General features: G+C 53.1%; 1 protein-coding gene across 1 annotated transcript in view; it reads right to left on the bottom strand.

Moving 5' to 3' along the window:
• Positions 1 to 11,124, bottom strand: part of FDFT1 (farnesyl-diphosphate farnesyltransferase 1) — a 204,768-nt gene extending 193,644 nt beyond the window's left edge. Inside the window, exon 1 of the mRNA XM_086926190.1 lies at positions 10,814 to 11,124. Within this exon, the coding sequence (XP_086782316.1) occupies positions 10,814 to 11,032 (219 nt within the window). The 5' untranslated portion in view covers positions 11,033 to 11,124. The remainder of the gene's footprint in view (positions 1 to 10,813) is intronic.
• Positions 11,125 to 14,514: the final 3,390 nt, after the last annotated feature.

Here is a 14,514-nt window from a genome sequence, read left to right as displayed (position 1 = left end):
CATATTTCCACAACCAATTTTATTGAGCAAAAGAGTATCAAGAATGTGGTATCTTCACACACCAAGATCCCCACAACAGTATCAATGTAATAGTAACATACATAGTATTCCATGAAGCAAGTGTCAATGAAGCTCAGCTTTAAAAATGCCCTAACAGCCCACCCCAACCCCAACTACACCCCCACCCGTACCCAACACCCCCCCCCCGCCACACATGTACAGAAGCAACACAAAGACGATACACAGAGAAGAAGCAGGTATAATGCAACCAGGGTTTTGCCATGTGGGCCAGAAGAGTCACTGCGATCAAATGTCCTCCTCCTGCTCCGCCGGGGGTTCCAAGGACAGGACACGGTAGTCGGCCCACCGCTTCCAGATCTTGAAATGTTTGCGTGGGCAGCCCCGCGCCTCAAAGACCGGTTTTTCAAGACCCATAAAGTAGTCCAGCCCAGCCTTCCATGCAGACAGGGGGGGGGGCCCTCACAGATTTCCAGGCCCGAGCCAGGTCACGCTTAGCAACCACCAGGCCCAGGAGCAACAGATGACGCTTATCCATGTTGCCCCCAACCCCTTCCATAATGTGCAGCAGGCCTAGCCGGTGGGTTCGAGGAAGATCCCAGCCCAGGACCTCAGCCAGGCAACTCCATACGCCCCTCCAGAATCCAGCCAGGCGACCACACGACCACACCGTATGCAGCAGGGAGCCAGGCACCTCCCCACAGCGCAGGCACTCCGATGACGCAATCAAACCAGCCTTCCACAGACGTTCACGTGTATAATAGGCACGATGCAGGTATTTGAATTGTATCAGGCGGAACCGAACCGCAATAGCGGTGCCGCGCGGGGACTCCAGCGCCTCCCTCCAATCATCCTCGTCCAGGGCGCCCACGTCTACCTCCCACGCCTCCCGAAGGGAGCTGAGAGTGGATGAGCAGTGAGTAACAAGTGACTGATAGATCCTAGAGACCTTCTTGTCTCCCAAGTCTCCCATAAACACTTTCGCCTCAATCGGACTGAACTCCGGCAGGGAGTCGAGGCCGGCAATGCTCGGGGCGAGGGCATGCCTCAGCTGTAGGTAGCGGAAGAACTGGGACTGAGGCATCTGGAACTCCACACGGAGTTCCTCAAAGGACTTGAGGGTGGCGCCTGATACGACCTGGCCCAGTTGTGTAATTCCAATAGCCTCCCAACCCTCGAACCCGGCCAGGGCCGCCAGTTCCGGGAGCATGCCGTTGTGCCACAGCGGCGTTTCAGCCGTTAATTTGCCCCACCAACCCATGCGGCGCAGAGACTGCCGCCACACTGCAAAGACCACTTTAGTTACCGACGGCAACCCACGGCGTATACGGGCCGAATAAAGAATGGTGTGGAGCGTACGATCTCCCATGAGATGTCTCTCCAGGGCATAGGCCGGGTCACTCCTATCCCCGTACCACCAGTCATTAAGGACAAGTAGATGTGACGCCTGGTAGTAGGAGAGGAGGTCGGATGTGGCCAAACCACCACAGTATGTGGACAGAAAGCACGTCCTCAGGGCCACCCTGGCTGCACCGCCATCCCACAGGAAGCGGCTCAGCACAGAGTTCACCTGGCGGAACCACTCCATGCCAATAGGGTGCGGGAAGTGTTGGAGTTGGTACAACAGCCTCGGCAGCGCCACCATCTTAAAGATGGCCGACCTCCCAAAGATTGTAAGGGGCATCCTGGACCATGTTTTGACATCAGTCTGGACCCGTTCCCACACCGGCAAGACACTGCGTGTCCAGGCCACGGCTCGCGAGGTCGAGAGGAAGACACCCAGATACTTCAGGCCGTCCGTCGCCACGCGCAGGTCGGCGGCCCAAGGGTCGGCAACCACTCCGCCATGTAGAATCCACAGGGTCGATTTAGACAGATTAAGGTGGAGCCCCGAGACTTCGCCAAACCCCCGCATGATCTCCAAAACTCGAGGGCCCGAGCGCCGCAGATCGGTAAGGAACAGGAGGACGTCGTCTGCATAGAGTGCAATCCTATCTGTTAGGGTATCGTTCCAGACAAAGCCACGCATACGGGCATCCATTCGTATCCGCGACGCCAGGGGCTCCATGGCCAGGGCGAACAGATAGGGGGACAGCGGGCAGCCCTGCCGAGTACCACGTCCGATTTGGAAGCGCCCTGAGACCGCACCGGCTACACGGACCGACGCCGTAACATTGGTGTAGAGGAGACGGATATAGGACAAGAAGACAGGCCATAGATTGAGGCGGGCCAACAAGGTGAACAAATACGCCCAACTCACCGAATCAAAGGCCCGGTCCATGTCCGCAAGGAGGAGTGCGGCCTGTTCATCCCTAGCACCCATGGCGTCGATCGCTGCCTGCGCCCGCCGGATATTATGCCGGGTGGCCCTGCGCGGCATGAACCCGGCCTGGTCAGGGTGGACCAGGTCGGCGATGTGGGGCAGAAGGCGGTTCGCCAGGGCTTTCGCCAAAATCTTGGCCTCGATGTTGAGGAGGGAGATCGGCCTGTAAGAGTCGTGCCGGTCCGGCGCCCTGCCTGGCTTCAAAAAGACTACAATCTCGGCATGACGCCAGTCAGGTGGCAGCTCGCCTCTAGTCCGCGCTGCCTCCAGGGCGTTGCGAAAGTGGGGTCCCAGCTGAACATGGAACTTTTTATAAAATTCGGCAGGATAACCGCTCGGGCCGGGCGCCTTCCCAGTATTCAACTGGCCAAGGGCCTCCCCAAGTTCCTCGGACGTAAGCGGGGCCTCCAAGGCCGTTCTAGTCTCCTCCGAGACTGCCTGCGGGAGTAGGTCGTCCAAGTATGAGGCAATCTCGCCCTCCACCAAGGGGCCACGAGGAGCGTATTGTGCCTCGTAGTAGCGGGCAAAGCTAGCCGCCAACCGACCCGGGTCGGTCATGACCGAGCCGTCCTCCGCCGTAAGGCCGGGCAGCTCAAGGGGCTGGAAAGTCGCCTGGCAAAGCCTATGTAACATGGTGCAGGACTTATCGCCCCACTGATACACCCTGCTGCGCGTGGCGAGCCACGCCTGTCGGGCCTCCTCATACAGGACCGAGGAATACGTCTGCTGGGCTTGCAGGAGCTGTCGTACGACGCCCTCATCACCCCCGAGTCGACCACGCTGCTCCAGCTCCTCCACGCGGGCCGCGGCAGTCACAATGGCCTCCCGACGCTCCCGCCGAGCGGCCGCACACCAAGCTATATCAATGCCCCGGATCGTAGGCTTCAGCGCCTCCCACACAACAATGGCATCGACACCCCCCACCAAGTTCTCGCGCCAGAAGTGATCGATCTCTTCGCGTAAATGCGTCACGTACTCCGGCCGCTGCAGCTGCCAGGCGGACATACGCCAGCGAAAGGGTTGCCGTTTAGAGGGGAGGGTCACGGTGGCTAGGACAGGGGAATGATCCGAGAGGCCCCTGGGGAGTATCGTGGCGTCCCTGACACGGCTCAGACAGGCACCCGGTACAAACAGATAATCGAGTCTCGAGAAGGACCCATGCACCGCCGATACATACGTGAAGGCCTGCACTGCGGGATGAAAATGCCGCCACACATCAATCCAGCCCAGACTACGCACAGTCGCACACAATCGGGTGGGAGCAGCCGCGGGGGGGGGGGAGGGGGTCAGACACTACATGCGCTCGCCTCAGGCGGTCCAGGCCCACATCCATGACCTCATTCCAATCACCCCCCACCACGGTCAGGACCTCGGGGATTTCGTCCCACAACGCAAACAGCCGCTCAGACAATGCCCATTGCAGGGGGGGAGGGGCGTAGACACTTCCAAAGACCACCGGCTCGGAACCCAGTAGGCCTTTAACAAAGACAAACCTGCCCTGAGGATCAATCCATTGCTTCTCATGGACATAGGCCACCCTACGATGTATCAATATGGCCACCCCCCGTGATCCCCTCGTAAAGCCAGCATGATAGACCTGTTGATAACCGAACCTCTGAAGGCTAAGGGCCTTGGAGCCCAGCATGTGAGTTTCCTGGAGCAGGAGTACATCCACCATCTCCCTCTTCCCCCACCGCAGCACAGCCCCACGCTTGATCTTATCCAGGATACCCCCCACATTCCATGTCACCACCCGCAGGGTCTTTGAAGGAGACATAAGTGCAGTATCAGCCATTGTCAATATACAGTCCAGAATCCGGCCCTCCCTCCCACCCTGGTGCAACCCGCAAATCGACAAGAATCAAAGCCTCAGGCATGTGTGGACCCACCCCCCCAGCCCGCAAACTCAGCGCCCCCTTCCCAACCCAGAACCCCCCCAACAAGTGCAACACCAGAACACCCCCCCACGCCCCACACCCACCACCCCAATACCTCAGAAAACATTGAAGTATCTGTCGCGGCATGGAGAGACCCGGGTCCAAAACAGAGGACCCAGGGCCCGCCATACCAATGGATCCCCACAACCCCACAATGACACACACACACCACCCCCCCAACAACACTCACACCCGTGAGGGTCTGAGGCCCGCAAATGGTACCCTCCGAGCCCCACTGCATCCCCACGGCAATAACTGAAGTCTTCACATGGGAACCGACTGGCACATCAAGGACAGAATGAAACAGTCTCACCAGCCAAAGCAGAGCAGTTCAGTATGCAGCATACAAAGTGCGTGTAGGCCCAGCAATGTTCAGCTGCCCGCGTCGGAGTATTCCGAGTCCCTGGCACCACCCGATTGCGATGCACAGGCGGAAGCCGATCTTTTCTTGGAGCGAGACCTCCGATGGCGGCCCTTCCTGTTCGGGCGATCCGTCCGCTCCGGCGACGATCCCTGGGACCTGCCCGGGTCCAGCCCCGGCTGGGCATGGGGCCGGAGTCGCACCGCCTCATCGGTCCAGCGGAACACCTCCTCCGGCGAATCGAAGAAATGGGTCCGAGACTGATATATTACTCGCAGGCGAGCCGGATACAGGAGCGAGTATTGGAGCTTGAGGCCCCTAAGCTTAGCCTTAGCGTCCATGAAGGATTGCCTCTGTTGCTGCACCATCTTCGTGTAGTCCGGGAAAATCATGATAGTATGATTCTCGAAGGCGAGCGAGCCCTTGTTCCTCGCCTCCCGCAGGATAACATCCCGGTCATGAAAGTTCAGCAGGCGAGCGATAACTGGCCGTGGGCGCTCACCCTCCGGTGGCCGCTGGGTCAGAGCCCTGTGGGCCCTCTCAATCACGAAGCACGTAGACAGTGCCCCTTCGGGGAGCCAGCTCTCCAGCCACCCGGTTAGGAACCGCTCCATGTTGTCCTTCTCGCACCGCTCCGGAAAGCCAATGAAGCGGAGGTTGTTGCGCCGCGCGCGCCCTTCTGCATCTTCCACGCGGGCCGCCAGTGTCTTTTGGACGCTCTCCACCTCCGCCAGTCGCTGCTTTAGGCCACTAATGTCCGCCTCAGTCTCCGTGATACGGGTCTCAGCCCCAGCGATCCGCTCCACCGCATTGCGGAGGTCCTGGCGCAGGAGCGTGACATCCGCCCCAACCGCTCCAATCTTGGCATCGAGCATGCCTCGGGATTGGGTGATGGCCGCCAGTATAGCTGCATTGTCCGGCCCGGGGCCGCCGCTGCCACCGGCCGCCCCGGCGCCACCACTCGGCCCGGTGAATTTATCGATGGGGCCATGTTTAGGCGGGCCACCTCCTCTGTCCCTGGTCATGGCAAGCGCCGGGCAGGGCGGACACCACCCTCGAACCTTCGGGCACTGTCGCAAGTCCTGAGCGGGACGGCCCAGATGAGGCCCCAGAGAGGGTGTCGCGAAAATCGAGGTCCCGGCGTCACCCCGGCGGGACAGGCCGCACCCGCACTCGTCCCCACAAGCAGCCGTCCAAGGTACAAAAGGAAGAATCTGTGGGTCCGTGGTCTGTGGGCAGCCGTATCCAGCGGGCCGGGCCAGGAGAGGCAGATCGGATGCCACTACCGTCCACCAGTCCGTCCCCGGCCGCCTCGGGGCACAAGGAACCCCGTCTCCAGACTGTCGCGGGGCCACGCCTCACCGCCACCGCTCGTTGGTCATTCAGGGGGTGAGCTGATGGGTAGGAGCTGTTGGCACCGTCCCGATCTCCAGACGATCGCGGCCGAAGAAATGAGCCAGGGGCGGCGTAGCGGATGCCACCCGCACCCGCTAGGTCGCAACTGCCACCAGGCGTCGCGAAACTCGAGGACCCCGGTCTCCGGCCGGCCACCAGGCCGCACTCCGCCGCCGCCTCCCTCCGATCGCAGGAAGGGAAGAAATGCAGGATCGACACACCAAGGTAGACAGGAGACTTCACTAGATCGAAAGCAATCACTGGGTACCAACAGTGGGCTCGGGGGTCAGGATAAATGATCGAATTAAGTCCGGGCCGGCGGGAGCTCTACAAGGCTGCGACCGCCATCTTCGCCCGCCAAGCCACGCCCCTACTTGCTTCATATTTGACAGCATTCCTCCTTCTTCTTACGTTTATCCCCCCTCAAGAATACCTTCTTTAGTTTCAATTTGATGTCTTTGATCATTCCATACATTCAGAGAACTACTTTTTTCTTTCGTTTCAGCACTCCAATGGAGTGCATTTTTTTACCCTCTCTTGTGTGCTGTTGCCCCCTCAAATCTTCGTACCTTCTGAATTACAACCTCCTCCACCAGCCCTCAGTTTTTAGGTCTCGCCAACGCAGCGCACATGCGTTGCATAGGAAAAGGCTTTAGCAATCGCTTCAGCTTTGCTGCCAAAAACGTGCATGCATTGCATTGCTTCGAAGGCAACGTGTGAACGTTTGGAGATTCCCTTGGGGGAGCGAGCTTTCAAACCATGTGTTAATTACAAACATATGGTTCCTGCTCCCTCCAGCAAGGGAAACAGGCGCAGGCCCCCTCCTCTCTCCCCTACCCCTGCTGCCTCCTCCTCTCCTCATCTTTTTTTTCCCCCCTTTAGCGCGAGGAGCGCACTTGTTCTTTTTTGGATTCATTTCCCAGGTAAGCAACTAAATGAAAGAAGGAAAGAGAGGTTGTGAATCGTTTCTTCAAGTCACGGTTTTCAGTAAGTTAGGAGTAAGACAGAAAGAGAGGGAATAATAGGAAGAGGGTGGGGGCAGTTCATATGTCTAAAGTGCCAGCATCCTTCTTTTTCCTACTGCCTAGGATTGACACCAGTCACACGAAGCATTTTGCACAATACATATGTAAACAACAGAGTTGTTGAGGGGCCAAGACCAGGCTGCGGAAAAGAAAAAAATTGGCAAGAGACCCAACATGAAAGAAACAGATGTGGAGGTATAAGTCCAACCACATTTAATTGTGCTTCCGAAGACCTTTCCCAATGGATACAAGCCTCAAATAGTGTCAGGGCTCAGGGGCGGTAAAGATCGTGTTTTTAGAGCGGCAGATAAATGGTATGTGTCTAGTGTGCACATGCAGAACAACTCATGATTCTCGCTATGAGGAGCAGAAAGCAAATCCTTCAAATGCAAAACTATTACAGGAGACCCCTGCACCGCAAAAACAATTTGTGAAATCACTGTCAATAGCTCACACAACTTAACATTTCTCTATTTTTCCCCGTCTGTGTACCGATATCAACAGACCTTTGAGTCAACTAATAAAAACAAGCATAGACATAGCCAAAAGGTCTCGCCTTTGGGACCTTATAAGCGTTTAGCCATGCAACAGTTGATGTTGTTGCACTAAGGATATTGTGCTGCATAACTAAATACTTATAAGGTCCCAAAAGCGAGACCTATTGGCTATGCCAATGCTTGTTTCACTTGTTCCCTTAACGCTCCCACTCAGGCCTTTTAAAAATGTACAAACCTTTCCACCCCCAAGCTCCCAGCTACGGTTTGAATTATCCCACCCACACCGTCTTGCACGGCATCCTTTAAAACCAAGATTACAACATATTTATCTTTTGGAGGGTCCTGCATCTCTAATTTGTAACCAGACCACTTTGTTTTAAGCCGTGTTAATTAGCTGATCCTTCATGATGTTTGTTTCAATACCACATGAGTAGTTAATTTAAATTCAATGTCAAGTGTTTAGCTTTCGTTCTAGTTACCGTGATCATGCTTATGTTTGTCTGGGTATATACAGGGCCACTGGAATTATGCGAGAGGGGAGGGCTAAATTATGAGTCAGGGTTAAGTAAATTATGCTGCAAGAAAAGGCAAACTATGCGGCATAATGTGACACATTTATCATAGTATTACGTTATTACCTAGTATTTTATACACGTTAACACTGTTAGGGCATTGGTTGCACCTTATTAGTACTGGTTTAACACCCAAATATAAAAATAAGAAACAGAAAGGAGACAAGCCAACCTTTGCAAAGGGCCTTCCACTGTGCTGCAGCTAATGTTGCTGCGCTTTTAGTAGTTTATAACAAGTTCACAGACTTGGATGCGCTGCGCACTATTCACATTCAAAAAACGAAAATTTTCTTAACTTATAATTTTATATTCTCTACTATTTATTCCACTTGAATACTTGCTATTCATTCATATTCTTGATAATATTTCAGAATGTATTCACATTTTCTGTATCAATTCTCTACCAATTCACTCAAAATGATAAGTCCTATGCAAACACGGTTTAGCATAAATAGAACTTCAAAACATTACATTATATACATTGTTGTGATCATGTTCAATTTCATGCCCAAAGCATTTAGGGACGTCAGTGTCCTTTCCTATGGGGAGATCTGAAAACCCAAAAGAAATGCAAACCGTATAAACTACTAGTTTGAGAATGCATGTGTTGACAGCACATGCAGCACCATTTGTACTAGATACGTTAGCTAAGCAGTACATACAAGAAGGAGAATTCAAGAGTGAACCCCCAAAACCCTGAGCTGCGCTTTTAGTAACATTTGAACCATTTGAGCTAGAAACATTTTTTTTTGTTAAAATCTGCAGATTACGCAGCATATGATGGATCATGTGGCAAATCAATAAATATGTAAACAAAACGCGGTGGCCGCAAAGTCACATATTTCTAGTGGCCCTGGGTATATCCCTTGCTGCATGCAGTGCTTAATTTGAGCCGGTGGTTTCTAGTACTCGGCACCAGCACTTATGACTAACTGCCACATGGTGGTGTTATTGGTTTCATTTGAAGGCAAGCATAAGAACAGCTGTTTACTAATTCAATGCACATTAAAAATGACTAATAGAAGCCAAAGCCAGACTTACAGCTTTGGGATCTGAAATTATCCCATTTGTAGGAGTGTGACGGTTAGTAGCGGTGTTATTATTGTAACTGGCAGTGGCAATGAGCGGTGCAAGTTCAAGTGGCCTTCTGAAGAGGGCACTAGCACTTACATTTTTACAAATTAAGCAACATTTGCATGTTATCTGGAACGTGCAGACACAGAAGTCTGTAAATTCTAAAGCCGTGATTAAAAGTTGGTAGGTTATTTATCACACATAATAAATAGAGATACCACAGGGTACATAAAATATTGCATGAAATAAATAACACCCATCACAAGTTTGTGGAATAACATGCGGATTTTGTGTTTAATGCACCAAAATATGCATGGTACGGTAAGTATAGGATGTGTTAAATGCAGCCAAATTTTTCATTTCAACCCATGTGTAAAACAGAGGTTTACGCAAGGTTCTGAATTTACCAGCCCACTCGTAATCAGGGCCTACGTTTCTTTTTCTGTACTCATTTCTTTGTTGGCCATCTAACAGACAGTATGATTAGTGTCTTCTGGGTCGGGTTGAAACAATACAAAGGTGCAGGAGAGTGAAGGATTACCTATTGGGTTGAATGTCGCTTAAAGTAGAGCAGTACTACCAGTGCTGAGGGTTAAAATGTATCTGTACTAATGCTACTGGAGAGTGAAGATGAACCCGTACTGAGTATACTGGCGGATCGAGGTTGAACTTTCAGATCTTGCTGGTCGGTCCCAGTAGGCATGTAATGTTGCTGCCAAGGTTTCAAAGTGGGCCAGAGCAATGGTTTGAAGGTTTATGTTAGAGTCAAGGTGGATTCGAGGAATTGTCTGGAAGTACTCTGCCAATGTGTCAGTGTTTCGGGGCAGTTTTAGTGAACCAGATTAAAGCTCTGCGACTAGGGCTTTGTACTTAGTTTTCACAACAGGTTTTGTTCAAAGTGGTCCAAAAGGAGGAAGGGCAGCGGTGAGTTTTTATCTGGCGGGGGAATTGTTGTCCCTAATTTGTTTACGATTTTGTGGCAGTCTTCAGGTCTGGAATGTGTTATTGTAAACTGTCTCATGGACTAAATGCTATGATCTGGATTATTTGTGAGAGTTGGAGGTGTGTGGTAATCTGGGGAAGCCTTTTCTGTGTGCCTCAGTTTATACTTGGAGTTTCCATAGAGATGGGGTTGGCTCCACGGTGTTCAAAAGATGCTTGCCAGGAGATTAAGTGTTAGGTTGTGTAGTGTTCTCAATATTTGTGAGCCTCTAGTTACTTCGATTTTAGAATTAGGCTGAAAACTGAAAGAAAAATACGGCCCCGTGTAGTACGCTACCTGTCTGACCGATAACCTTGCTGGAGAAACAATCTGAGTCCTGTGCATCTTCATACTATGCAATGACAACACATACATCGGCCCAAATTATGTGTGCGCCTTTTGCCCATTCTGTTTTTAGAGACACGTAAATCCATATTTATAATGTGTGAAACTGAGCTATATGTCGCAGAAAGCAAAGAATGCCTGTAAAATAGTCAGGAGCTGGCTAAAAAAATGTGACACTTGGCTTCACCTTATGAACGTGTGACCTGCCCTGTGGTAAACGACATGGAAGCATCATGTCAGCGAGGGTGTAAGACGCAGGTGTGTATACATATGAGTGTACTTACATAGTCCAGCCTAGGCATTATAGTGGAGCATCCCCCCATCTTGAACTTAAGCAACTTGTATATCTCGTCCGGATGCCCCAGCGACTTAAGGATGTCCATCGCGACAGCTGTCACTCCTCCCTTTCCTCGGCGCTGTTGCTGTTTCGACCGGCGGAGGCTTCGGCGATGTCCCCCTCCCCGACCCAAAGCCTCCCGATCACCCAACTCCCGGAGCGACATCTTAAAAAGCAGCGCAAACGTTCATCGGCGTCAACCAATGGCGCACCTGGCCTCAGGGTGGGCTGACACGAGCTATTGGTTACCCGCCCCTCGGATCAGGCTGCCAACCAATCGCAAGACTCGCCCGATGTTACGGCACGATTGTTGTACAGGCTGATTGGATAGCGTTAAATGAACCGAAAGTGGAGCTGGGCACGTCAGGACTCAAAGCCGGTTTATCATTCACAACAGCGCAGGTTAATCGGTGTCTGCTCGCGGACCCGTGAAACGGAACCGGTGTTGTGTAATACTTGATATTCAGAGAAATAGTGTATCCACTGCACGACGGCTGTCGTCCTAAGGGACTGCTTGGATGGTTATCGGTTGCCCCGCCTACTCAAGGATATGGGCACCTCAGGGCTTCCTCTGCAGGGCCCGACAGAAGCAGCCGCACTCGGAGGAGCGCTACTGTTAGAAATTCACCTCACCATTTGGCTGGCTAGCGCTCCTCAGTAAGCGTCTCTGTGCCATCATTACTGATAACCAGCGAGGACAGCCTTACGGGAGAGTAATAAATGCAAATAAATGTTAAGTAAACGAGGAAAATAAACGATGACCTTAATACGAGACAATAAAATGATCTAACTACGGAAAGAAATTAACACGAAGGTGTAAAGAACGGGGACTCCGGTAACGGTATGAGGGCTTTATTGAAGAAATAAAGTACAGCAGTACATATACAGCACACCAGTATGAGAGGACAACGCTGGAAGCATAACGCGTCGGCTCTGCAACTGGCAATAACTGACACTAGAATCAGCTGGCATTCTAGAATGTCAGCTGATTGCATCGCAATGTACATGCACGAGGGTGTGGGGGATTGGTGCCAGAAGGTCACAAACCTATGGAAAGAGCAAAGTGTAATTTCCTACATAACACATCTCCTTCCCAATAATGGAAAGGAAGGAGCTATACGTGAATGCTTTTATTAGCTAAGAGAGGCCAGAGGAAAAGGGGAAGAGGAAAAGGGTTGAGAGAAGAAGGAGCGATGTAACAACCTGAGTACCGCGCAGGCGGGACCCGCATTATGACCCGGACCCACACTTTGTATCTGTGGTGTTGGGCCTCAGGCCCACATGACGGTGTTCCATAATCCGCTGCCCCCCCGTGAGGCAGTGCCCCCCCCTGTTTTGCGCATGCCCCCCCCCCCCCCTGTTTTGCGCATGCGCACGCATGCGCATATTACGGCTGATGACGTGGTACCACGCCCACCATCATTCCGTGACATCACCATTGCGCATGCTCTATTTGAACATGGCTCGCGTCTCGGGCAGAGAGCGCCCGCGGGGTCCTTGTGCCGACCTCTATACACAGCCCGTCTCCGTACACCCCACCTGCAGGCCGGTATTGCCCCGCATTAAAGCTGGTACATATTTATTAAAAATGTACATGTTTAACACAATACATTTCTGACAGCTCTCAGCGTATCCCCAGTAAGTGTCCTCAATTCTTTAGCCTTTCCTTGCTATGTCCATCTGATCGGCGTCACTTCGGACTTCTTCTCACACCCCTCTCCCTTTCCTTCTGTAATTAAATCTCCATCAGATAGATGGTGATTTAATTGGCATTAAATAAAATGAATTTTGAAGTGTTCCAGCCTCGTACACCGCCTCGGGCTGCTGGCGGCTCGAGGCTCTGAACGATGTTGGCACAAGGACCCCGCGGCCGCTCTCTGCCCTTCTCCGCCCGTGACGTAGGGGGGGCAGCCACTCACGGGGATACAATGGTTCTCAGAACAACAGCAATAAGGGACACGGACACTGGGCTGTATGGTACAGTAAACTGGCCATGAGCACGTGCACCCGGGCCCTTTTATTTGCGGGGTCACGTGACTCGTAATATCCGTGATGGATGGGTGAGGGGGTGCAGTGTGCCCAGCCCTCGAGGGAGTGGCTGGCAAACAGGAAACTGTGAAAACACTAGAACGTGTCCCGCAGGACACTACATTCCTCCCCAACTTTATTGAGGAACAAACAAGATGCTAGTCCAGCCTGTGGGGATAAAAGAAACAGTTAACTAGTTACCACAGGGTCCATCAGTCTCTAGAGTCAGGTGGCAGGACGACGGCAGACCTGGATTGGTGACTCGGCTTTCAGAAGAACCTTCTCGGTGGGCACCCGTAGTTTAACCTAAGGGCCTCAGGACACGACTGCTGGCTGGGGGATGCCCTCTGGATGCCGACCGCTCGTTGATGGCGATGTGTCTTGCTGCCTTGCCTGGTTCCCACTGTGCTGACATCCGTGATGGTCCGTGGTGGGTTTTAAACAGTTCATTGTAGTAGGCTGCGTCACAAGGATGGATGGAGTCCTACAAGAGAGTTCACAGAGGTGTGGCTGGGCCGACTGTCTTTGTTGACCGGCTGGGCTGTGACCAGAAACCTGTTGGTGGGGCAGAGTCTCTGCTCGCTCTCCCGCCAGAGGAGGCCCGTTGTCGGGGTTGCTGCGGGACTGTAGGAGGGCTGCGCTAAGGGCTGCTTGTGTGCCAGCTGGTGGCAGCTGCAGGGCCGCTGAGGAGCCGTTACTTAGTTGAACGCCCAACTCCCACGGGTGCATGAGTCGTGGACAAGACTTGCTTTCGCTGCTTCGGTTTCGGTGTATGCCAGGTTCACAGGTGGCCTCTGGTTTCTTTTGTCTGCTGGTGTGGCGACGGTGCAGGACTCCAGTCCGCCGATCTTCTGGGAGTGGTGATGTTTGACGCAGGTGATGACGGCTGGCTTGATTGCGGTTACTAGCCATGTGGTGCCTTGGGATGACAGGTGGTGGTGACTTGCTGGGAGAGTTGGATGTCCGGAGGGACTCTGCAGCCATGTGCCTCCGCTTTGCTGATGTTGATCTTAGTTGGCGGCTTGAAACAGAGTGTACGGTGCCTCTCTTGGCTGTGGTGGGGCCACTGCCGACTCCATCTTGAGGCGGTGAGAGGGGGGGCGCTCAGTGCCGATCTTCGCCCATGGCATCTGCGGACAGGAGCAGGGGTGCCGACTGACTCAGATTGCCGACGCTCGGAGATGGACGGTCGCCTGGGGAAGCGTTGGGATGAGACGTGGACGGCGCTTGCTGCGGCTTAAGTTTGGTTCATCCGTGAGGCTGTATCCTGGGACATCGGTCCGTCGCCTGGGGAAGCGTTGTGATGAGGCGTGGACTGCGCTTGCTGCGGCTTATGTTTGGTTCATCCGTGAGGCTGTATCCAGGGACATCGGTCCGCCTTGGTGGCTGTCTGGCGTGTCAGGGTGTGCTTCTTGGCTGGCTGTGAGTCCTCGGTCTTCTCCCTTTGTTGGCTTGTTCAGCCCACCTGTGCTCATCCGGTCTTCGGGGTGACAGGGCTGTCACTCTTCTTCTCTTTTTCGAGGGCATTGCGTTTGGACCTTGAGGCGGCGCAGTCGTGGCACTGACTTCTGTCTTTGCTCTGGCATGCTTGTCTGGACTAGTCACTTGGTGACCTGTTTC

The sequence above is a fragment of the Lissotriton vulgaris genome, chromosome 6 (genome assembly GCF_964263255.1).
Source record: "Lissotriton vulgaris chromosome 6, aLisVul1.2, whole genome shotgun sequence".
NCBI classification, from domain to species: Eukaryota; Metazoa; Chordata; class Amphibia; order Caudata; family Salamandridae; genus Lissotriton; species Lissotriton vulgaris.
The sequence above is the reverse complement of the archived record's forward strand: the minus strand, read 5'-3'. Positions and strand labels throughout refer to the sequence as shown.